The sequence below is a fragment of the Carcharhinus amblyrhynchos genome, chromosome 1, assembly GCF_965287045.1.
Source record: "Carcharhinus amblyrhynchos chromosome 1, sCarAmb.v2.hapA, whole genome shotgun sequence".
Classification (NCBI taxonomy): Eukaryota; Metazoa; Chordata; class Chondrichthyes; order Carcharhiniformes; family Carcharhinidae; genus Carcharhinus; species Carcharhinus amblyrhynchos.
The window spans coordinates 123,986,413-124,012,184 of record NC_137324.1 but is presented as its reverse complement, the minus strand read 5'-3'; the positions used below and the strand labels follow the sequence as shown (position 1 = coordinate 124,012,184).

At 40.4% G+C, this 25,772-nt stretch overlaps 1 protein-coding gene across 1 annotated transcript in view; it reads right to left on the bottom strand.

The window, feature by feature from the left end:
- LOC145344799 (putative ATP-dependent RNA helicase DDX60) overlaps nucleotides 1-24,796 on the bottom strand; it is an 87,620-nt gene extending 62,824 nt beyond the window's left edge. Inside the window, exons 1-9 of the mRNA XM_080191947.1 lie at nucleotides 24,464-24,796; nucleotides 24,300-24,369; nucleotides 22,157-22,346; nucleotides 16,975-17,328; nucleotides 15,237-15,350; nucleotides 14,899-15,057; nucleotides 10,093-10,248; nucleotides 8,658-8,799; nucleotides 4,631-4,786 (exon numbers count right to left, since the gene is read on the bottom strand). Of these exons, the coding sequence (XP_080048073.1) occupies nucleotides 4,631-4,786; nucleotides 8,658-8,799; nucleotides 10,093-10,248; nucleotides 14,899-15,057; nucleotides 15,237-15,350; nucleotides 16,975-17,328; nucleotides 22,157-22,346; nucleotides 24,300-24,369; nucleotides 24,464-24,692 (1,570 nt within the window). The 5' untranslated portion in view covers nucleotides 24,693-24,796. The remainder of the gene's footprint in view (nucleotides 1-4,630; nucleotides 4,787-8,657; nucleotides 8,800-10,092; nucleotides 10,249-14,898; nucleotides 15,058-15,236; nucleotides 15,351-16,974; nucleotides 17,329-22,156; nucleotides 22,347-24,299; nucleotides 24,370-24,463) is intronic.
- Nucleotides 24,797-25,772: the final 976 nt, after the last annotated feature.

Below are 25,772 nucleotides of genomic sequence, written 5' to 3'. Positions count from 1 at the left end.
CTAGGAGTTTCCTTTTCCATTTTCAAGGAGCACCACAATAGGATCATTGCATCAAATTCAGAAAAACTACGTGTGAAAGCTGAAGTAAAATGCTTGGCAGAGAAGTTTGAAAAATATAACATTGTTGTTTTTACTGTTTAGTGAAACCATTTACTTCAAAGACTTAATATCAACAAACTGCTGCAAGAACGTGATATGACTTCATTGAATGCTACACAATTGTTAGCCTCAGTTAAAAGCTTTTGTCATGGAAGTTCGAAAACCATAGCTTGTTGGAAGCACAGGTACTTAAAAAAAGGTTCCTCTGATTATGAGAAGCGTACAAAATAAAGAATGCTGTTTTGAAGGAACTAAAAGCATTTTAAAAGTGGAAAGAGAAGATCATCGCTGAGACTATCAATGTTATTTCTGCACGATAATGGTAGTGAAACTCTGGAGAAAGCTTGATTTATTTTGCATGCTTTTCAACAGAAGTCTGGGTGAAAATGCTAAAAGCCAATGCTAAGAAATTAAATGAATTCCACCTGGAGGACATTGACACAATTTTTTTTGAAGATTAAGTGAAACAATTCATTCACTTCATCAAGAATAGTGAGTTCTCTGCTTCAAGGTCAACAGCTGATTTGTACAGACTTGTACGTGGTGGTTTGCAGGCCACCTTTCCAAATGTGGAAACCATTTTGAAAATATTTTTAACAATACTTGTCATAGATGCTCCTGATGAATGTTCCTTTTAGGAAAAAGGTTATTAGCAAGTACAAAGAGTCAGGAACATTTGACATTCAGCATTATTGATAATTGAAAATGCGTCTACAAAATTTTACCAACAAGATATAATTGATGATTTTGTGAAAAAAATGTAGAAAAAACCTATCCAAATAATAAGGGATGAAATAAGAAAATCTTAAAAAAAATGTCCCTCTTCCATATTCTCTATTTTAAATTCTGTTTTTCAAAATGGACGACTGCTGGTCTGATTTTTTTTTTGGCTGCTGCTGGTCACGTGCTGATAGTTATAATCCCTATCTCTCTCAAGACCAGCCTTCAAAAAGCTTCATCTAGGACAAAGGACAGAATCTGACAGACAAAGCCACTGATATTGGACTTGGACTCACTGGACACTCCACTCACATCAATTTGCGGCAATTACTTTGATTTTGTGAGGGGAAATTAACTTTAATTTTTGAAATTGAATGAGACTGTGAATTGTACTGAAAGGCAGCGTATGTATCTTATTGATTGGAATATTGCTCCTGCACTGGATTGGTTCATTCTGCCCTGAACTGTTCTGTACTGCAGTGATGTCATCAGCTGATTTTTTTTTTCCCCCCCCCCATCTTGCTGTTCATCAGCAAGTTTCATGTTTGCTCGCCTTAACAGTCGCACATTGCAATACTGATCACATTTACTGTCATTCTGATGACAGGTAAGCTTGGATTTCAATTCAGCAGTTATTCATATAGGCATATTTTTATCAGTTAAAAAGCACTGAAGCAGTGATCAATTTGTGCATTTTTGTGGTTCTCATCTTTGTGTTCTGTGAAGTAAGGGTTGAGAGTTGAGAGGGGCTGGAGGGACAGAAATTAACTGACAATAGAACTATAAGATTTTAGTTGTAGTGAGGGAAGAAACCTGTCTGAAGACATTGCCTTATGCTCAAAATCTGTTTCACTGCAATGACAGACTATTTCATACTAAATAAACCATAACCCTCAGGTAATATGGAAAATTTGGGAAAAGGGTTTGAGGTTGAAAGCCAAAAGCAGGCTAGAAGTCTTCATGAGTCTCATTTTCTGAAAGCGAAGGTAAATGGGATGATGGAAATTAGATAGTGGTTGATTTTTTTCAGAAATCGGCAAGTGCAAGTCATCAGATAATTCACCATACTTGTTGCTGATGAGGATGAATGTGCAGCTTGTGCACCATTCAATACTTGGAACGTTTTTAAAAAGTGAAATGACAATCTGTGCTGTCCTGTTAGCTTGCCATCAATTTTCTGCATTTTTGACTGTCAGATTGATGCTGTCGCTTTATATTGCTAAAGAAATTAGTCTAGATTTGAATGAAATGTCCAAATGAGCAGGCAGTCAATCCCACATTTTTATCAGCTCCAATTCAAATTCTGCAAAAATTAGAGATTATCTTTTAACTTTGAAGCTGTGATTCTGGATTTGAAACACAATTCACTACTCTTCTGCTGCCCATGTCCCCAAACAAATTCTCCTTCCACACACTTACCCCACATCCCCTGACACTCTCCCTTTCACTCGCCTGGGGTCAAGATAGCCTCCAGCCTCACTCGTCATGGTTAAGGTTTGACTCAGGGCAGCGCACATCATTGTTGCTGGCCTACCCTGGTAAAGTCATAAAATTGCTTGCCTCGCCTGTTCCCCTTGCCCAGCAGCTGAGCTCACCTTGTGGTGATTTTTGGCACTTTGGGCTGGATAAAACCGATTGCTCACCCTGCCTGCTCCCTTCATTCGGCAGCTGACCTCAGTTCAGAGTGGCTTTCGGCACCTATGACTGGCCTGTCTTCAGCCCTGGATTTAGTCGCCTGCTGTTCCTCTTGGTGATTGCCCTCAACATTCCACAGATGATAGTTAACCATTCATATAATTCAGACCAGCGTTTTTCACTCCTGCAAACTCACCAGAGTCTGATTTTGCTCTGCATTGCTTGCTGATAGGGTCAAAGTCATAAGGTTCTGATTGAATGCCCATTGCATCCCCCCACCTCCAAACTGGTTGGAACCCTGGTGTTTCATTTTAAAATCCGCTTGAGTCATGTTGAATAATTGAATAATATTTATTGATTTGTTCAAAGAATTCCCCAACACTGATGAAATATGTATTAACTATAATCTATCAAGTAAATATGAAAAATCTTCAGCTTCTACTGAGGGAAAAAATATCACATTTTCTTTTCACTGTCTCAACTTTCTCCATTATAAATTTCCTGAATTCATATGAATGTAACTTGGCCATATTCTAAATACACGTTCCCTGCTGGGGTGATATTGCAACATCTCGGTTTGCCTCTCCCACTTTCTCTGACCATCCTACAGAAAAATTCCTATGTTCCAACCATTTCTACCTCTTCACTCCCCAAAATGTCTTAAGATTGGTCACTTGATTATAGAAAATATTAAATCAAAGTTTTGTATAAAAAAGAGACGTTACTGCATGACTTTAAAAAGGAAAATGAATTAATTCTGTGCGGCTTGTTCCGATTAGCTCCGCTATTCCAATCACACTTTGTTCAGCAATTAAGCCCAATATTAACTGCAAATGGAACCTATTGGAAATCAACCCGCATTTGAGACGAACATGCTCTGTGATGTTTCAGTATACATATTTCTAAGAGAAAAAGGGGCAAACAAAAAACTCACTCACTGTACCTTTCAGCAGTCAGGGCAGAAAACAATTCACAACCAATTTGGTATTTTTGATGTGCAATCACGATAATAACACAAGGAAACATGACAGCCAGAAAATAGTGAAATAAATCATTCCTTTAAATTTAAATTTTTTTTGTTCACCTGCGAAAGCCAGAAGCAATCAAGTGGAAAAAGACCCATGGAAATTCATTTCTATTGAATGCAATCAGTCCATAAAAATGGTAAGTGGTATCAAATTTAACATGTAAGGATACCAAATTTACTGAAGCTCTCCAAGATATGAACTTAGAGTACTGCTTGCAGTTCTATGTACTCTATCATACAAAAGGAATTACATTCATGGAAAGGAAACAATCAAGCTTGACTAAAACAATACCAAGAAAAAACATTTATTTTGAAGAAAGGTTTGAAGAGTTGGTTCATTTTCACAGGAACAGAGAAAATTAATGAGATCCAAATAAAAAGTATTTTAAATTAGAAATTCTTGAGAGCGAATAGCAAAATATTTTTCGTATGACTGCAAAACAAATAACAAAAGAGCTGTTACAGAATTATCACTGGACGAGTACTAAGAATGGAAGACAACCTCTCTTTTCTTTCTGCCATTGGAACTTGGGATGCTTTTCCATGATGTAGCCATTAAAGCAGAGACGGTACTATTTAAAAAGGTAATTAAACGTTTGAAAAGAACTACTCTAATTGTCTCCTTCACGGCCTCATCCTTCACTCTCCAGCTTATCTAAAATCCTAGTACGTTTTTCCCATCCTGTACCAAATCTCATTAGCCTCCCATCGTGAACAGAACTGCTTGGTTCCACAACCACCGAGGTCCCTTGTTCTTATCCAGGAATCAGTTATGGCCTTATTAACTCCAACTGCCATGTCCTCCAGCCCTATACTCAAGTACTCAAAACGTCACATCTATGTAATTCCACCAGCCCCAATTCACTCTTGCTGACTGAGCATTTAGCTGTCTCAGCCCTACATGAGGAGCTACCTCACTAAAAATCTAGTTTCCAAGAACCTCCTTAATTCGCTGTTCATTATTCTAATCTTGGGTGATCGCTCCTGCTTTCTTCTTTCCTGATGCAATGAAAGGAGTACATACCTTCTACAATAAAGTTTAATAAAGTGCACAATTTTATTTTTGAAATATTTTCTAGAACAAAAATCTTTACTGGAATCAAACCTACTTGCAAATAAATGACAAAACATGGGTTTAGACTCAATTACCTTCTTTCTGCAGATTGTCATCCTCTTCCACCATCATCTTTGGTGTAGCTTGCAAAGGAAATGCATTCCCAATGTCGCAATCAGACATTAAGCTGGACACAGCGTCCCACATTTGCTTGTATTCATTTTCAAATACCTCTCCCAGAAAACTGGAATCTGTTTAATAAAACAGGGAATGCTCAACAAGATAAAATAGTGCTATCTAGGTGGTATGAAATGTGTGTTATTGGTTTAATTCAGTGCACATAATGTAACAGAAGTTCTTTTACTGATGATATGCCAACGGGTATTTGGATAAGAACGTGAAAATATTTCCCATTACAGGTAAATCCCACTTTTACAAAATGGGTCAGGACCAAGTTCATTCCCTAAAAAGGAATTTTCATTAAATCCAGTGATGGAATTTTTGTAAAATAAAGAAATTAATAACATTTAAAAATAAAGCATGTAGGCTTGTGCTTTTCCTTCATTAACAAATAGGTAGCCTATTCTATACGATTGTGCAATCACAGTAATCTATTTTATATATTGTAGCAAGCTGGAGAATCAGAGAACAGCAATATAGTCAAACATACTGGATTTATTTCACAAAACCTAATCATTTTCATTCTGTAAAACCAGCAGTTCCAATAAAATAGTATAACATAAAATAGGAATTACCTGTATTACATTTATCTAAATATTTATGGTTTTATTTTATTCAGAATGTTTTCAATATATTGGTCAGGTTGGTACATGTGGATTTTGTTAAAAATTTATTCTTACACAAGACTCGCTGGGTCAGCATTTGTTGCCTACCCATAATTGCTCTCGAGAAGGTGCTGATGAACTGCCATCTTGAATGCTCACGTGGTGTTGGTACACCCACAGTGCTGCTAGAAAGGGAATTCAGGAAACATGTGATGTAAACGCGGGAGCAACTGTGTTCACAATCTCTGGCACTATTATTTTTTTTAATCCATTTTTTAACCTGATGCAGAACCCATAATTATCCAGTCCTGGCATGTATAACCTGTGCTACGATCCTGGATAAGTCTGGCGAAGGAGAGCTGAGTTAGGTTAAAAAAATCCTTGGTTAACTGAGGTGGCGGGAGCTGGCTAGAGTGACAATTTCACTCATAAGTGGGACTTCGCTTTGGTGATGCTGTTGGTTTCGAAACGATGCCGCCATTATGAGTGAAGGTTTGGATGATGGTCTCAGCTCCCCGCTCACAGATTTTTGATGCTCATATTGATGGAACTGTAATATAGCCTAAAGAGAGAAGCATGGACAAGAGTCCTGAAATAGAGGGGGCAATTTCGTCAACGAAGATTCACCTTCAGTTTTTGAAAATTCCGCTGCATGGTGTTGTACATCCTGGCTGACCCAGGTAGATTGACCTGAGGAGGAGTATCCGCACGCCTGGTCTTCCGAAGAGCACTGGGGATAGAATTCCCGATTGAATTTGAGACTTGGCTGCCATGCTTTCACAACCTCAATTTGAAGGCTGGGCTTCTCAAGTTTCATGAAGCACACTGTATCCAATATTCGAGGATTGGGGGTCAATTGGAGAATCCAATTACGATCCTAAGTTGCCTTATTCTTGCCGTTCACTGGGCAGGCCTTGCCAACCGCTGGGGCCAAGGCTTGTCTTTGCCGGGGTCTCAGGACAATGACGTGGGGGAAGTGCAGGGGTTTTGATGAAACTCCAGGTGAATCCTGGACGATCCTGTCATGTTTTGGCCTTTTCAAGCTCCACGGATGGTTATATTAACCTGCAGTTTATCATCTGTCCTGAACTTTGTTCCCTTAAGATTACAACCCCAATTTTGTGATTGTCTTTTATCCTGACATGGGTGTTTGATATATGAGCACAAAAGGTGAGTGTCAGCTTTATCCAGTTACATTGCAAATTTTTGACTGATTCATTGGCGAGCTCTGACAGCGGAATGAGGGAGGCTACAGTTTAATTGTTTGTGGGTTTCCTCCTTTCTATTGGGGCATAAACTGAGTTGGTCGTATAACATGAGGATTGTGCGGTATTTATCTGGTTTGTTTTTTCTTTTGTGTGCTGTAATCACCACATTCACACCGAACGTACAGCTTTTAGTGCTCTTCACTTTTTTTTTAAGACAAGTAGCGCCACGACCAAGGTGACTGGTGCGTGGCTTGGTTGAGAGATGGGTGGTGTGGCTTTGTTGTGGGTGAGGAAAATTCCTCATTCGGACTTTTGGGGTTAGTTTACTTTTGTTTTTGTTATGTTAGGGTACCAGATCAGAAATCCCAAAGTACATTATGAAATTCGACTAGATCCCAACAATTTTCTATTCTGGCATTAAGGTGAGGATTGGGTGCTTCATGCTAGGCATGGTTCTACTTATAAACTAGGAAGCTTTCATCAAAACAAAACCTTATTTAACAACATAATTTAACTATGGCAACTGAATTAGCTTAACCTTTAACAGAACAATATTTACACATGACAATTTATAATTCTTAACTGCTAAGCTATCACTAATAGTTCTGATCAAGCAATATTTCTCTTATAGACTTAAAATCTCTAAAATTAGTTAGCAGAATGCAGGCAAACTTAAAATCACAGAATGTTGAGTGAACAGTCTTGGAACTTTCAAAAAGCCTCGAGAGAGAGAGAGAGAGAGAGAGAGGGACTTCTTTCTTCCGCCAACTTCAGGCAGCAACTGCTCTTGGTTTAAAAAGTGAAAATTAAACTTTTTTTCCCTGCAAGCTTAGCTCCTCCCACTAACCACATGACTCTGTCCCTGTCAATCAACCTAATCAAAGCTCACATGACTCTACACACGTGGTCTAAAATCCTAGAACTTAAACACAAAGTCCATTAACATTACAAAGTAACACATTCCTTGCCAAAATCAATTATCATGCATTCTTAACATCTGCTACGCGTTTTTCCAGACAAACTGACCCTTATCGCAAAACATTGCATCCTAAAGCAACCCCACCTTAAATGTAAAATATATCAAAATTGCAGATCATCATCAGTTATCTCAGGATTAGGGAACCCTTGCTTGTCTCCTGAGAAAGTACAGATTGTGTATACTGGGAAAAGACGGCTTTTTTTGTTGTTTGCACTTCCAGTAGTAGTGGCGGAATTATATTCTGCTGCACGTCTGGCTGTAGTTAATTATGTTGTGGGTATGCCGGCGTTGGACTGGCGTAAACACAGTAAAAAGTCTGACAACACCAGGTTTTAGTCCAACCTATTTATTTGATAATATACTCACAAGCTTTCGGGGTTAGCCCCTTCGTCACCTGACGAAGGGGCTAACCCCGAAAGCTTGTGAGTATATTATCAAATAAATAGGTTGGACTAAAACCTGGTGTTGTCAGACTTTTTACTGTGTAGCTAATTATCCATAGATAACAAACCTTGTTAGATTGATCTTCCACACAAAAACAGAAAGTGCTGAAAAATCCCAGCAGGTCTGACAGCATCTGTGGATTGTCAGAGCTTAGACAAGGGGTCATCCAGACTCAACATTGACTGTATTCTCTCTCCATAGATGCTGTCAGGCCTGCTGAGATTTTCCAGCATTTCTTGTTTTTATTTTAGATTCCAGCATTTCTCTTAGGTTGATCTTCTATTTTGGTTTTGACGTGCAGGTACTGGCAGTAGTGATTTGATTACTTGGGTCATGAAATGGATGGTGGGCGTATTATCCAGTTGTTAGGGTTTCTCAGATGAGGAGAAATGGTTTGAATCTCATTGACAGTGGAGCCTAAGTGGTGTTATTGGCGTACCTAGAGAAAGGCATAGTTTGCTTTCTTCAGATTTTTTTCAGCTTTTAAATAACTTTTAAGTCGTATCATTAGTTTTAGACCATTCTGTTGAAAACAAATGCACAAGGAGCAGGCACTTCAAATAGAAAAGGAGGAAAGCAATAAATTATAGAACAGTTCTGGTTCAGGCACAGAAAATAAATTATGTAGCGCACAACACTGAAGACCAAAAAAGTCTAAAGTTCCAAAAATAATTAAGGTAAGCGATAAGTTCTTGAAAAATGTTACCTGTATAATCTGCCATTTTACTGCAAAGAGCCACTCTTGTTAAAAGTAGTTTATCATTCAAGTCACACAAATGCACCAGATCATTTTGCCAGTTCTTTGTGATATCGAGGTTCTTTAGGACAAAATATTCATTCAAATATAGCTGCAAATTAAATATTAAAAAACATGGTTTAAAATTTACATCTCAATTGTTCCCAACTGTAGACAAAGCCACCTTCTTGACGTGAATACTTCTCTTCAAGGTGCTCTGTTGGAAAATGGAACTTAACATTTCAGATGCTGTTTCTACATATTCCCATTGCTCATCAGATAGTGTGCAGATTCTGAGGAAGATTGTTAAATTAGGTGCAGCTTTCAGAAGAAACCGGGTTGACTCTCCCAAACTTACAGTCTTTACAACAAGAAACCCAAGGTAACATTCATCCATTAGTCTGACTGGATTTAAACCTAAATCCTACAGGTGCACCAATACCAATATCTTAAAAGAACCTCATCACCTTACACTGCTTACCCTCTAATTTTAACTTAGAAGATGGTGCCTTAGACATCAATGATAAACAAAGCTGATTTTACCATACTGTTCACAAAATATTGAAATGCATTTGTATGACTTACGTCTATTTTCCTGACACAAACTGGACACAAACCGTACTAACTACCTACACTCAATCAGGACAAACTATCCCACAGAATACCTTAATAAGGTTTCAAAAGCCCACTGAAGGACCCTGTTTCAAAATCAAAGCCACTCACATAATAACTCTGGAAACGTTTACATTTTTTGGCATTGTCAAAGTAAGCAGGGTCCTGTCACATAGCTTTCAATGGGGACACATTGATTTCCTAGCCCTGCCATACAGCAAGGCTGTTGCACATCAGGGGCATGTAAATCAGGCCAGATCTTAAAGTGGCAAGAATAGGTAGAGGCCATTTTTAGCCAATGGTGAACATTTTAAATTGAACTTGGTGCAACTACTAACAAACTGATCTTGGCTGATGACCTACGAAAAGATCAGCAGACACATTTGTACCGACATTTACATTTTGCACTGACGATTTTTTTACAAGCAGAATTTGGGTAAAACATGCAAGGCCAATAAATACAACTGAAAGTGAATCCGCTGCTAGCAAGATTGTTAAAAATAGTATACACCTGCGGCTTTAATTAGCATCATTGTGTATGCCTCGAATCTAACGCCAATAGATGATAGTCATAAAAATTTGATTTTCAGTAACATGTATCATTTAAAGAGCATTTAGTGCAAATAGATCATCGTTAAACAATGCTTGACTAATTTATGCTGACAGCAAAAAGGAAGAGAAGAGAACTTACGTTTGTATGCTTCACGTCACAACAAAATATTTCATAGCCAATAAAGAAATGTACCACTCAATTTTCTAACTTCAAATCTATCAAATACATTTTTGTACTTACCAACTGCAGAAAATCTGAAGCTGGTTTTATCCATTTTAAACTGACTTTCTTCTGGGCCCGTTTAGCCAATGGTAAGTGAAGCATTAAGGCTACATGTGCACAATACATTCGGCATACGTCTGCTGCCTCTTGAAATGTTAAACTCTTGTCCTTTGACTGTAACGTTCAAAGTACAAACACAAGATAATTAACACATTAGCTCAGCCCAATGAATATTATGCATTTGAATATTAAAAATGTGCTTGGAACAGTATGTCGCGCCTTTCAGATTGCAAACTTGCATCACAGCAAACGAATGCCACCAAAACTAATTCACAAAAATGAGAAATCACAATCTAAATCAGTGCTGTCCAATACATTACTGATTGCATTTTTGATTGATCATATTGATTATTTACTACTTGAACATGCAATTGCAATACTTACTTGAATCGTGCACGTGTACTTTAATCTTGCTGTGTTACTATTTCATGGTCATTGAGAGCTTTGGTTACTAAATGTTGGTAAATATTTGCTAAGTAAATATACACAAGTGTACGTGAGCTATTATCTATCGGAATTAGTGCCCATGGTGAAAAGATTTTTCAGTCACACCTGTGGCCAATCAGCAATTTATATTGGGCAACACTGATCAAATAAATGACAAAGTTTGGAAAATTTAACCTTAATTACTTAAATAAAACTGTTGATCAAAGAATATGAAAATAATAGCACCAAGGAGGCCATCATCATTCAATATTCAGACTCTTAATACTGCCACTGAAAGCTACCATTTGTTCAATAATTATCTCAACTGAAGCTGAAGCAAATAAAGGAAACAACTCAAAATTTCAATTTTTATTTTTAGAATTATTAGAATTCTGATTGTGGTGATTAGAAGTAAAAATTCAAGGTTAAGACTATACATATGCAAGTTTGAAGTACTTCTATGAAAACAACCACATCATCTTTTTGTGTAAATGTTATTTCCTGTCTAAATGCACTCAGCCAAGTCAACAGTGAAACGCACTATAATTAAACTTGGCATTTGTGGGTTAAAAGGGGGAAATAAACCAATCAGCATTCATTCTAATATCTGGCCAGCACATCTGTACATCAGGCCAAAAGAGGCAGCCATCACCCTATGGTTGAATAACCTCCCAACACTTAAGTGGTCAAAGCTTACACACAGGTTGATTGTGTCTTCAAGGAGATAACTTCATTGGGGAAGAAAATTGGCAAGAAAAAAAAAGTAATACAATTCATTAAGTACTTGCAAAAATAGGTAACTGGCAAAGCTGAATGTGAAACATTTGAACATTATAATGAAGGAAAACTGATATGTTTGTTTACAGTTTTCTTCTTGATTTTCCAACAGCTACTGCAATCAGAGATCTACTGAATCTGGTCAGAAGCTCGGGAACATTGTTCACTTACAGAACATCTGCTAATGCAATGCGGAATACCATTCTATTACACTTCTGCCAAATGATTGCTTTTTAAAAACCCATACTGACAGTGGCACCAAGTCACAGAAATAAATTTAGATGAAGGCTGACTGAAGTATCTGACTAGATTTGAGATACTAACTGATGCAGAATGAGAGACTGAACAGAACTAGTCCAAGGTCATTATATGTGACTGAACAAATGTTGTTTACACAACAGAATAAATGAAATAATCTAAGTAAATGATTCAGATGACAACTACTGACATTTAAGTAGATAGTGATCGAAACTGCAACCACCTCCAAAACTGCTAAGAGCCCTGTGCTCCCTGATGAGAAAACCATAAGATGGCTGGACAAAGTGTGCTAGTTTATGCACACTCTCATTAGCAGCACCCGCTCCCCCACTAATCATTATGCTCATTAACCAGCTCTGACTGGACCACCAACTTAAGGTTTAAAATATTTACTCTCATCATTAAACTCTTCTGCTGCCACCATCTTCTCTAACTCCAAAATCTCAATTCTGTAACATCCCCATCCTGAAGTCTCCAATCCACTGATGTGCTGCTGTAACACCCAGTCCTCTTCTCCATCATTGGAAGATGTCTCTTCTAGCTCACTAATTTTTCCAACTCTCTTCTGCTTGAAGAACTTCCTCTAAATCCACCTCTTCAGCCCAGGTTTTAACCATCTCTCCTCATGTCTCTTTTTTTCAGTCTGGCATCAATTATCCTTGCACATCTGAAGGATCTCGGGACTTTTTTTGATGTTAAAGATGACTTAAATATAAAATGGTTGACCAGAGTTCCATAATAAATGTTATCTACCAGTGCTTCATGTAATCTTCTTGAACAACTGCACATGCTGAGTAGCAGTTGCACCACTGCTTGCAAATATAGTTTTCTTGCTTGAAATATAACAATTATTAATTATCTGCCTAGCCACATTACTCTGATGCTGGACAGAATAGGCTATGCTCATTAAATGGTCAATAATCTACATGGTTTTGCTTTGCACTGGATTCAGTTTTTCTTCACCTCACTGTAGTTTATCTCAGCACTGAAAAAGTGCAAATCTTGAAGTAACTAAAACTGCTGGCAGGTGAGGCTTGTTAAGGGTTCTCATTCTTTGACCAACTTTTAAAGCTGGATTCAAACCTTTCAGTCTGCATGGAACCTATTCGACTAAGACAACTGATTGCATTTTTGCAGAAAAAGTTAAGTTTATAGTGTGATTTTAAAATGCTGGTTAGTTTTAAAGCTGCGTTCATGTTGTGTCAAGGCCTTAGATTTTCAGTGCTTGCCCATTGTGTAGGTAAAATTGTTAACCAGAATAAATTCATTTAAAAAAGCCATTTGCACTACTTACTTTCCTCAGCAAAGACTAAATGTGATATCCACATCAAAATCATGAATGCTTTCAGGGAAGAGTGCTTGTTGGCATCGTTGATACAAAGTGAAGGACAAACTTCACTGACACAGTTTTTTTAATGTTTAGATAGAACACAATTATAATTAAGCTAACAAGATATTTTGTTAATCCTTTTATTTATTCAATTCAGGTTTGACCTAGAACATAAGAAATAGGAGCAGGAGTAGGCCATCTAGCCCTTCGAGCCTGCCCCGCCATTCAATAAGATCATGGCTGATCTGTCGCTGCTTAGTTCCACTTTCCCGCCCTCTCCCCATAACCCTTAATCCCCTCTCTTATCAAAAACCCATCAACCCGCGTCTCAAAAATATTTAGCGAGGCAGCCTCCACCACTTCAACGGGCAGAGAATTCCAGAGATTCACCACCCTTTGAGTGAAGAAGTTCCTCCTCAACTCCGTTCTAAACAGCCCCCCTTTTATCTTGAGGCTGTGCACCCCAGTCCTACTGTCTTTTTTGAGCGGGAAGAGTCTTTCCACCTCTATCCTATCCATCCCATTCATCATCTTATACGTCTCAATGAGATCTCCCCTCATTCTTCTAAACTCTAACGAGTACAAGCCGTTTATTCAGCCTCTCCTCATAGCTCAACCCCCTCAACTCCAGCATCAGCTTAGTAAACCTCCTCTGCACTCCCTCCAAGGCCAAAATATCTTTGCGCAGGTGCGGCGCCCAAAACTGCACACAGTACTCCAGCTGCGGCCTCACCAATGCCCTATACAGCTGCAGCAAGACCTCCCTACTTTTATATTCAATCCCCCTCGCTATGAAGGCCAGCATCCCATTTGCCTTCCTGACCACCTGCTGCACCTGCAAGCTGGGTTTTTGCGACTCATGCACAAGGACCCCGAGGTCCCTCTGCACCGTCGCCTGCTGCAGTTTTTCGCCCCGTAAGTAATAGTTCTTCCTACCATTCTTCCTACCAAAGTGGACCACCTCACACTTGCCAACATTAAATTCCATTTGCCATTTCCTGGCCCATTCACCCAGCCTATCTAGATCCTTCTGTAGACTCGCACCACCCTCCGCACAATTTGCTGTTCCCCCAATCTTGGTGTCATCAGCAAATTTCGACACCCTACACTCGGTTCCCTCCTCCAGATCATCTATATAAATGGTAAAAAGCTGAGGCCCCAGCACCGACCCCTGGGGCACTCCACTAGTCACCATCCGCCAATCCGAATAGCACCCATTGACCCCCACTCTCTGCCTCCTATTTGACAACCAATCCTCTATCCACGCTAACACCCTACCCCCAACTCCATGTCCCTCGACCTTCTGCAATAACCTCTTGTGAGGCACTTTGTCAAACGCCTTCTGAAAATCTAGAAAGACCACATCCACCAGCTCTCCTCTATCCACCTTCCTAGACACATCCTCATAGAACTCCAGTAAATTTGTCAGACACGACTTCCCTTTAATGAAACCGTGCTGCGTCTGCTCTATCAAGCAATTCCCTTCAAGATGCCTCGCAATTTCCTCCTTAATGACAGATTCTAACATTTTACCTACCACAGACGTTAAACTAACCGGCCTATAATTCCCCGCCTTTTGCCTGGCACCCTTCTTAAACAACGGCGTAACATTAGCCGTTTTCCAATCATCCGGCACTTCCCCGGAATCCAGCGATGTCTGGAAAATAACCACCAAGGCATCCACTATCACCTCCGCCATTTCTTTCAGAACCCTCGGATGCATTCCATCCGGTCCTGGGGACTTGTCCACAATCAGCCCCTCCAGTCTATCGAGCACCGCCTCTCTAGTAACAGTAATGTCATTAAGACCCTCCAGTCCTACCACCTGTCCACGGTTTCATTCTGGAGGTCCAAGCACATGTACTGCATCAGAAATTCAGTCACTATTCAAGACTATAGACAAGCAATTTGCCATCTGCAATAACAGAAGGAAATAGAAGATTACAAAATATACTTGAATAGTCTTAAATTACCTTATTGCAAGCAGGTTCAGTTCCTTTATGGTTTTCTCCATTTTTCAACATGCGCATGTAACATTTGAGGGCCACTGAGCAAGAAACAACACAGACAGACCTCCTTATGTCTGATCCATTTGGCCACAAACACTGTAGCTGAGCAAAGTCCTGCTGCACCTGACAAATGTACAATAGCCAGAGGTTTAGACATTTACAAACTAAACATGTTGCTGCAAAACTTTCATATTTGATATGGCACAGGTTTAATTTGATAAATTGAAGGAATTTTTAAACTTATTTTATTTTACAATAGTTTCTACTAAACAATTGTCAAAAATTTTAATATTAGTCAGTACCTCTTCTGAGACACTCTTGCTATTTTGGCCATCTCCAAGTAACAGCTTAGTAGCGTGATTTTGATACAAAAATGACACAACAGCCCGGTAAGCAGGTTCCATAGCTTTCTGGTTCTAAAAAATGGAAAAAAGGATTAGGCAATTTTACCTTGTTAAATCATTTAAATGTACTGGGGAAACAGGAGATTGAGAGGTAGGTAGGAGGATAATGGTCCAGCAGTGGGGCGAGGTAGTCAGTACCAGTTAGCAAGGAATCAGACGTGATTTTAAACCTAACTTTTCCTGGATAACTATGCTGTTAAGAGTCGAATCATCTGAATTCTCCTACTTAATTCTAGGTACAGGGTAACTGGGAAACATGCCAGGCAATTCCATGCAGTCCTTGCACAGGAATGTCTGGGAAGTCCCCAGCACATCTTCTGGGGTACCTTTGGGGTGGGAAATGGAAGTTCTTAGCACGAGGGTAGATGACCAAAGGTTTGGACAAAGAGGCAGGTTTTAATGTGCATCTTAAATAAGGAAACAGGAGGGGTTTCAAGTTCAATTCCAACCTTAGGGCACAACCAGCTGATGGCAAGTCAACTAATAAAAACACAATACTCAGGTCAGAATTAGAATGCAGATATACTAAAGAGTGTTGCGGAGCTTGAGGAAATCACAGAGATAGTCTTTCTCTTCCCTATCAATGGTTTTGGAAAAAAGGATGGGAATTTTAAGATTGAGCTGAGAGGCAATGTAGGCCAGTCATATTGGGTGAATAGGACTGAGAGTGTTATGGCACAGATAGGAGAGTTTTGATAAATTTAAGTTCAGAGGGCAGTTGGCCAGTGTCAGGTGCACTGAAACTGGGCTGGGATCAGGCAATATCTAAAGGAAAATGGGAGATCTTAGTGATTGGATGGATACGTGATCGAAAGTTCATTTATGAATCAAATATGACACTATCTTCTGGCTCAGCCTCAACCTGTTGCCAGGGGGAGAGAGAGAGAGATGGGATCAGTAGCCAAGATACAGAATTCATAATGGGGGACTATAGAAATGGCTTTAGTCTTTGGAATATTAATTGGAGCAATTTTCTGCTGATCCAGTATTGCTGGACAACCAGTGTGACAAATTAAAGAGAACGAGGGGTCAAGGGAGGTGGTGGTGTGATCGTGTAGAATGTCATCATTAGCAGACAATTTGGTACTGTGGTAGCATGGAAACCTGATCGGAGGGATTCAAACATGGAATTCAGGAAAGTTGGACATGGATTTGGAAACTGACAAGGATAAACTGTGGACACCAACCTTGCCAACAACACTTCTATTCCCCTATTCCGAGAGGAAAGGAAGGTTGAAGATTGGCAATTAGTTTGCAAGGACAAAGTGGTCAAGAGTCGATTATTTTTGAGGGATGAGACAGATTTGAAGGAGAAGCAGGCAGTACCTGAGAGAAAGAGCTGTTAACAATGGGCAACTAACCTGGCAGTCAAAAAAGGAAGTTGGGTGGTTAACAATGTGGTGGGTATCAGGTTAAGGGTGCAGATAGGTGTTCATGGACAAGGTGAAGACAATTTGTTGGGAGATAGCGAAGCTAGACAGATGCAAGTTCAGGGCTCAGGCAGGGAGTTAGAAGAAGCGTGACTTAATTCCTAAGGAAAGAGAAGCTGCTGATTAAAAGATCTCAATTTTACTGATGAAATAAAAGTAGTCTGACTGCCAATCAGATACCTGAAGAGTTATGAAGAGAATATCACCTTTTTACATCTTGTAGCAGCAGCTTTACTGTTAACGTAGTATCCATAAAGTCTGCGAACATCGGAATGCATGCCAGATGTCATTGCAACATTTATTTCATTTCCCAGTGTTTGAAAAACAAAGAGTTTCAATAGGTAGCTGGACATGCCTTTATTGCCTGTTAAAGCAAACGCTTTGTCACTGATCATTATGAAATATGGGTACTTTTCCTTCACAAATTCTTGCCATTTTGAAGAAAAACTGTTGAAGAATTCAGTGTAAACTGGAATTTCTGTGTTGTTCTTAAGGTGAAGAATTAATGCAGTCCGCAATGAAAGGTGGTAGGAACTCCTAGCCCACATACACTCAGCATCCTACAAATAAAAGGAAAAAGAGGCTACATTTACCAACTATATCTTTGTTATAGTTTGGCCACAAGTTTTGGACTTCAAAAATTCATTAAATGCATGTTCTCAGAGTTTAAAAATAGTTGTTTATGACTGGTGCAAGTTTCATATTTTACGTAAGCAGTTAGCTGCTTTTCTTTTGTTGACATCAGTTTTACCACAAACCACAGGCTTAGAGAAAAACAAAGTGAAAGAAACGAATAACTTGCACTCATGAGGCACCTTTCACTTCTTGTGGACATCACAACGTTTTGCAGCTAAATTAAGTAATCTTGAAGTGTAATCAGGCAAAGATCTTCACCAATAAAAACTAATATCCCATAATGACATTTCATGACTAGCACTGAATCCCCTTTACCATCAATATCCTTGGTGTTATCAATGAGCAGAAACCAAATCAAACTAGCCACATAAATACTCTGACCGCAAAAGCAGCTCAGAGGCTGGGAATCCTACAGTGAGTAACTCACTTGATGACTCCCCCAAGCCTGTCTATTATCTACAAGGCATAAGTCAGGGTGTAATGAAATATACTCCCACTTGCCTGGGTGAATGAGGCTCCAACAACATTAGTGAAGCTCAACAACATACAGGGCAAACCAGCACACTTGATTGGCACCCATCCACCAACTCCAACATCCACTCCCTCCACCAACAGTGCCAGTAGTGCTTCCTACATACCAGAGCACTGCAACAACTCACCAAGTCTCCTCTGACAGCAGCCTCCAAACGTCTGACCTCTACCAATCTAGAGTCAGAAGTGTAGAGTCACCTGGGAACATCACCACTACACGTTCCCTGCCAAGCCATACACCATCCTGACCTGGAACTATATTAATGTTCTTTGACTGTCGCTGGGTCAAAGTCCCAAAACTCCCTAACAGCAAAATGGGTGCACGACATGGACTGCAGCAGTGCATTGCAGCAGCTCATCACCATCTTCTCAAGTAAATTTAAGAAACGGCAATAGATGCTGGCCTTGCTAGTGGTATTTGCATCTGAAGAACAGAAGTGTAGACAAGTACGTCAGCAGTTAATTTAACACTGCAAATTCCCAAAAAGAAAATGAAATAAGCTACCAAATAAACGACTTTAGTAAGTTTGCAGATGACACTAAGATTGGTGGCACAGTGGACAGTGAAGAAAGTTATTTCCGAATGCAACAGAATCTTGATCAATTGGGCCAGTGGTCTGACGAATGGCAGATAGAGTTTAATTTAGACAAATGAAAGATGATGCATTTTGGTAGTTTGAACTAGGGCAGGAGTTACTCAGTTAATGGTAAGGCATTGGGGAGAGTTACAGAACAAAGAGATCTAGGGGTTCAAGTTCACAGCTCCTTGAAAATGGAGTTAGAGGTGGACACAGTGGTGAAGGCGGCATTCAGCACGCTTGGTTTCATCGGTCAGAACACTGAATACAGGAGTTGGGACGTCTTGTTGAAGTTGTACAAGACATTGGTAAGGCCACACTTGGAATATTGTGTGCAGTTCTGGTCACCCTATTATAGGAAGGATATTAGTAAACTAGAAAGAGTGCAGAAAAGAATTACTAGGATGCTACTGGGACTTGATGGATTATGTTCTAAGGAGAGGCTGGATAGACAGGTACTCTTTTTTTCTGGAGTGTAGGAGGCTGAGGGCTGATCTTACTGAGGTCTATAAAATGATGAGGGGCACAAATCAGCTAGATAGTCAATATCATTTCCCAGAGGTAGGGAAGTCTAAAACTAGAGGGCATAGGTTTAAGGTGAGAGGGGAGGTATACAAAATTGTCCAGAGGGACAATTTTTTCACACAGAGTGGGGAGTGTCTGGAACAAGCTGCCAGAGGTAGTAGTTGAGGCAGGTACAATTTTGTTTTTTAAAAAGCATTTAGATAGAAGCGTACAATGAGCATAGAGGGTTGCGGCCAAAAGTCGGCAATTGGGATTAGCTTAGGGATTCAAAAAAAGGGCACCATGGACAAGCTGAGCCAAAGGGCCTGTTTCCATGCTGTAAATCTCTATGACCAGACATTGTTTTTGGCAGCACATTGATCTTTTTGCAAAATTGTCTTCATCAGTGGTGAAGATACAAGTGGCTAATCCTTTGTAACCCTTACATATTGTAATGTTTTAATCTAAAGAAGCACAAGACAAATAAACTCAATAATCAGCACAGCTGGATGCATATAAATAAAACTTGAGAGACTGTTTCTGTCCTCTGGCACAAGTTGTAATATACAATCGCTCAGTGTGACATCTCTACAAATATAAAACATAGAACATGAGTGTAATATCTGCAGTACTATTTTGAGACTGGCACCCATTCAGAGTGACAGCCTTGACTCAGTGGTAGCACTCTCACCTTTAAATCAGAAGGTTATAAGTGCAAGCCCAATTCAGAGACTTGAGCACACAATCCAGGCCGGCACTTTAGTGCAGTACCGCAATGTCATTTAACAGAATCTCTCTCAGGTAGACATAACAGATCCCAGCTATATTTGGAGAAGAGTTCTCACCAATGCATTGGTCAACATTCATTTTTCAGGCAACATCACAGAGTTTATTTAGCAATTATTTCATCAAATTAACTGCCATGTTTCTTATAACAGTAACAGCACATCAAAAGTACTTGCCAGAGGCTGTGTAAGACACTGTGCATGTTCTTTCTCAGACCCAAATGACACTTATCCTGTCTCACCTCACTTCTGACCACAGAAATCAAATTTGCAAATCTCTAAAGGTTGATTCTGTTTTACCAGTGAACTAAATAAATACACAACTGCTGCCTGAGATTAAAACGATTTAAAATTGAACTTTTAAAATTTCCAAACAGCACAATTTTTAAGTTTGTTTTGCAAAGCTGTAAATATACTTCCTCAAGGCAGTCTTGCACAACTTGATCAAACTCAATTTGGATAATTTTACAAAGCAAATTTTGTTTCAATACAAACAAATCCTGAGTGACTTGAAGATTCGTACAAAAGCTATGATAGCGTGAGCAACCAGTGGTAGATTATCAGCACGCAATGAAATAAACTTTTATAGTAGCAAAATAATTTTCAGCTCTTCCATCAACATAAATGTAAGGCAAATGACAGAGGAAGAATTTCATGTTCAACAAATCATTACCGACAAGGAAAAGATGAAAATCTCTTTTAAAATGTTGTTGGTTGAAGGCAAGACGGTGGTCAAAACACTAGGAGGAATTCCTGCTATTCAACTCATGCCAGGAGACTTTCTCATGCATCTGAACCATTAGAGTGAGGTGGCTAGCAAGCCAGCATCCACATCCAAAGAAAATGGACACCCTATACAGGAACAGAATACTTTTCCCTCCCTATGCAATAGCATTACCAGCTGGTCTGAAAGTCACCTTTGCAATATTGAGATCAATCACTTATGCAGACAACCATAGCTATCGATCCATATAAAACGAGAGACTTTGATCATATAAACTATGTTATCTACTCAAACCTACAAAAAAAAGTGCATCAGTAATAGGGAACAATGTCTACAGGAAGCAATCAAGTATAATGCAATGGTCAGAAACACCCCAAGACCCGGAGTCAGATACATTCAAAGAAGTGAGGGAATCACTAAAAGTGGAGTGAGATGAAATGCTTAATGACACTTCAGTAGAGCTCCAATGAAAACATCTTTAAAAAGGATAATACTGAGGGGTAAGATTAATAGATTTCTAAAACCAAACAAACACGTTCAGACTAAACAAATGTAACATTAAACACGTTAACAAATGTGAACTGAAATGTGGGGGGAAAATGATCTCTACAAATCCTACAGGATGAAAAGTGGAGGAAACATCAGGATGTGTATGAGAAAAGGGAAACATGTTGCAGAGTAATCAAATTGGCCCAATGGCCCCAAGGGTAAGGCAATACATTGCTGGAGAAGTTAAACATAAGAGCAAAGATTCACCAAGAACTACAATAGTAAGGTGGCACTAAAAATATTAGAGCCATAAAAATGTAAACTAGCTTGGAACAGAGAATGAATACAAAATGATAAACATTCTTTGAGGGATTACATCTCAGACCTATTCACTAAGGAAAACATGAGCAATGAGCCCCCCCTTAAGTTGGAGTTAACACGAATAAAATAAATAGATCACATTATTGGTGTGCAACACCTTCTCCTGCATTCCACAGCTATCAGAAAGATGGTTGTTTATTCCAGAATGTTGAGGAGTTAGGCTGAATTGTGACACACGCTCATGGGCAAAAATTCAACTGCAGTCCCATCAGTCTTGTTAACGGAATAAATTAAGAACAAACTTAAAGACTTGTTTTGAAGTTACTTCAGCAGTATTGCACTTGAGAGGCTTAAGCGGATAATCTAGGTTGACACTTCAGTATAGCATTGAATAATTGTTATGTTGATGGAGATGCTATTGTTTGGATGAGATGTCAAATTCCCAGGTACTATTTGAAGTGCAGGAGAATTCAACTGGCGTCCTGACCAACTCCATGACAACTGACTGCTGCTTATGGGTTCTGGCTGTGTACAAATAGGTTGTTGCATTTCCCACTATACTGTCAATGACTGTATTTCAGAATTTGGTTTATCTTAAAAGTTATGAAAGGATCTATATAAATGAAAGTTATTCCTTTAATTGGAGGATACCAAGTTTCAGTTGACCTTTCCATAGCCCTTTGCACCACCGTAGCGTGCTTTTCAACTTGTATTCTAATTCAGTTATGAAATTTATTTCAGTAAATACTGACAAATATGACAAATTGCACAACACATTGCAATCGTTTTCCTTCTGATTAGAAGAAACATTGTTACATACCTTGAAGAACACAATCACATATTTTGCTCCTTTCTGAGTGATGTCAAATAAAAACCTCTCCACCAGATAGAAAAAGTGCAAATTTTGCCCCTCACAAAAGCTGCTGTCTAGTACGTGTTCAATCATTAATGAATCACCATCAATCACAAAAAATTCAGACTCCACTGAGTCGTGTAGCAAACTGGTACATCTGAAAGAAAAGTCAATGAATAACTTTATAAACATAACATAAAATAATTTAAGTCTAGTTAACTCTAGGAACTAACCTAGTTGAATTTTTTGAGCAGGAAATCAATGTGGCAACTGAAAGAAGAATGTCTGCATTGTTTCCTAGAAGTCCAAATATGTAATTCAATAAAGTTCCACAAAAGAGGCAATTAGCAAAAGCAAAAGTGCATGGAATAGAATACACCTTATTAACATATGTAGCACATTGTTTGGAGATAGGAGTCAGGCAGTAGCAACAATGGGAACATGTTCAAATTGACAAGATGCAACAGTGGTGTCCCTCAGAAATCTGTAGGTGTGGATGAAAACAGAAGATTTAACAGTGTAAGATCATAATCACTGAAGCCAAGAAAAATAAATCAAACTATTTTCTAAATGACTAGAATCCAGCAGGAAACTGGAGTAACAGGGATTATAGGTTCCAACTATAGAATTCTGTAAAAGCTAATGGACAGGTACAAGAAAAATAAGGTTAATGGAATGTTGGCCTTTATCTCAGGGCTTCTAGGACAAAAAAGGAGTGAATACCTTAGGGGATTTGGGACACAAAGGAGTGAAAACTAATGTTAGTTAAAGAGAGCTCTAGTTAGATCTACCCCACCTTCCCATCCCCATTTAGAGTACTAAATTCAATTCTGGAAAAGTCATTCAGGCAGGATTCAGTGGCATTGAAAAGGGTGCATTACAGATTAGTCCAAGCACTACAAGCTTAAAAAGTTAAATTATGAGGACAGATTGCATAGCAGAGATGCATGTCCTTATACACAGAATATTACAGGATGATCTAATTGCTGTGTTCAAAATGATTAAATGATTTGGTAGGACAGATAATGAAAATTACTTCCTCTGCTGCGAAGGTACAGAACAAAGCAATGCAACCTTAAATTTAGAGCAAGATCATACAAGGGTAGTATCAAGAAGTAATTCTTCACAGTAGTGGAAATCAGAATTCTTGCTCCTTGAAAGCTATTGAAACTACATCAATTGAAAATTATTCTTATTCTTAGACAAGATGAAAAGTTACTGAACAAAAGCAAGTATTTGAAGTTAAAACACAGATCCATTGAATACCACATGCTCAAGGTAGACCTGGTCTATTCACCTTCTGCTGCATTTAATATCAAAATACTAAGGCACTTTAATAAAAGATTGGAAATTAATACCAAATAGCTTAAAATGAATTTAAAATCTGTTCTATGATTCTAGGATTTATTTATTCTAATAAAAATACTTCATGTACAAATCCCATTTTTAAGTAAACCCACTACATCTTAATCAAATACACTGGATTTGCATCATTGTCCAATGCTTTATTCTTTTGGTTGAATGGCTGGTTGAGATTAATACCTAACCTCTGCTTTGCGGGAAAACAAGTATTTAAATGGGGGGGGCGGGGGGAAGGAAAAAAAGTTTTGCACCTCAGGCACCACGCTATCGTAGGATCCTCCACATTCACAACGTAAAAACTCTAAAGCAGCTCTCTAAAAATGAAAGAGGAAAAAAAGATTGAGGAAGCAGGGATTGAGAATTTGGAACTGTTGCAAGGCTGCTCCCTCCTCCGCAAAGGGTCAATATTACCAAGAATCCCTGCTGGAGTAGAGTGAGTTGGATTGCTACCAGTCACAAGCTTCCTCTGATTTGATCTAACACTTCCGCAAATAGCTGTTTTAACAAAGCAAAGCAGCGTTTGTAAATGTGGTGAAACATGTGGCCGCCTGTAATCTGTGACTTGCCCCGAAAAGAAAAAGCTCCCCGCCCAAGAAGAAGCTTCACCTCAGGGCTAGATCTGCGAGGGGGATTTTGGAGAGATACCATTTTGAGTTAGTCTCATTAGAATAATCTTAATTTTTGTTTTAAAAAGAAGCATCTGCAGAAGGAGCGTGTCAGATAAAGCCTCAATGAAAAGATTACTCACTCGGCCTTGGAAAGTTTGCTCAGCACGATGTTGGAAATGGTATTGAGAAATTTCACCTGTCTCTGCAGATCTGCGCCCAGAAAAACAGAAATCACAATAAAGACATTGTCATCAACACTGAGGCCAACCCGGGTCCATCTCCCCTCCTCAGGCCCTGTCCTTACCCGCCGGAAGCTCTGTGTCTACCCCCGGCCCGGGGCCTGACTCCAGCTCGGCCTCAGCCTCCTCCAGCACCAGGCTGGCCTCCTCTTCCTCCGACAACTCGGAGAAGGCCTCCTCCTCCTCCTCATCCTCCTCCAAACCTTCCGAGCCGCTCAGGCTCTCGGCCTCCGACTCCGAGTCGCTGCTGAAGCCGCTGCTTCCCTCCATCAGGTCGGCGTCTCCCGAAGCCATTGTCGGTGCTGCACAGCCCGGTCCTCAACAATCTGATCGGCGCGGCCCAATCTGAACACTGAGCCGCTCCGCTATCAGCCGCTCCCAGCACACTCACTGCGCCTGCGCCCCACACACGGCTCTGCAGCGTCAGAGAGACCAGCCCTCATCCTCCCACACTCACCCCATCCCCACACTCATCCCCCCACACTCACCCCATCCCCACACTCATCCCCCCACACTCACCCCATCCCCACACTCATCCCCCCACACTCACCCCGTCCCCACATTCACCCCGTCCCCACACTCATCCCCCCACACTCACCCCACCCCCACACTCATCCTCCCACACTCACCCCACCCCCACACTCATCCTCCCACACTCACCCCATCCCCACACTCATCCCCCCACACTCACCCCGTCCCCACACTCATCCCCCCACACTCACCCCGTCCCCACATTCACCCCGTCCCCACACTCATCCCCCCACATTCACCCCGTCCCCACACTCATCCCCCCACATTCACCCCGTCCCCACACTCATCCCCCCACACTCACCCCGTCCCCACATTCACCCCGTCCCCACACTCATCCCCCCACACTCACCCCACCCCCACACTCATCCCCCCACACTCACCCCACCTCCACACTCATCCTCCCACACTCACCCCACCCCCACACTCATCCTCCCACACTCACCCCATCCCCACACTCATCCTCCCACACTCACCCCATCCCCACACTCATCCCCCCACACTCACCCCGTCCCCACACTCATCCTCCCACACTCACCCCGTCCCCACACTCATCCTCCCACACTCACCCCGTCCCCACACTCATCCCCCCACACTCACCCCATCCCCACACTCATCCTCCCACACTCACCCCACCCCCACACTCATCCCCCCACACTCACCCCATCCCCACACTCATCCTCCCACACTCACCCCATCCCCACACTCACCCCATCCCCACACTCATCCTCCCACACTCACCCCACCCCCACACTCACCCCGTCCTCACACTCATCCCCCCACACTCACCCCACCCCCACACTCATCCCCCCACACTCACCCCGTCCCCACACTCATCCTCCCACA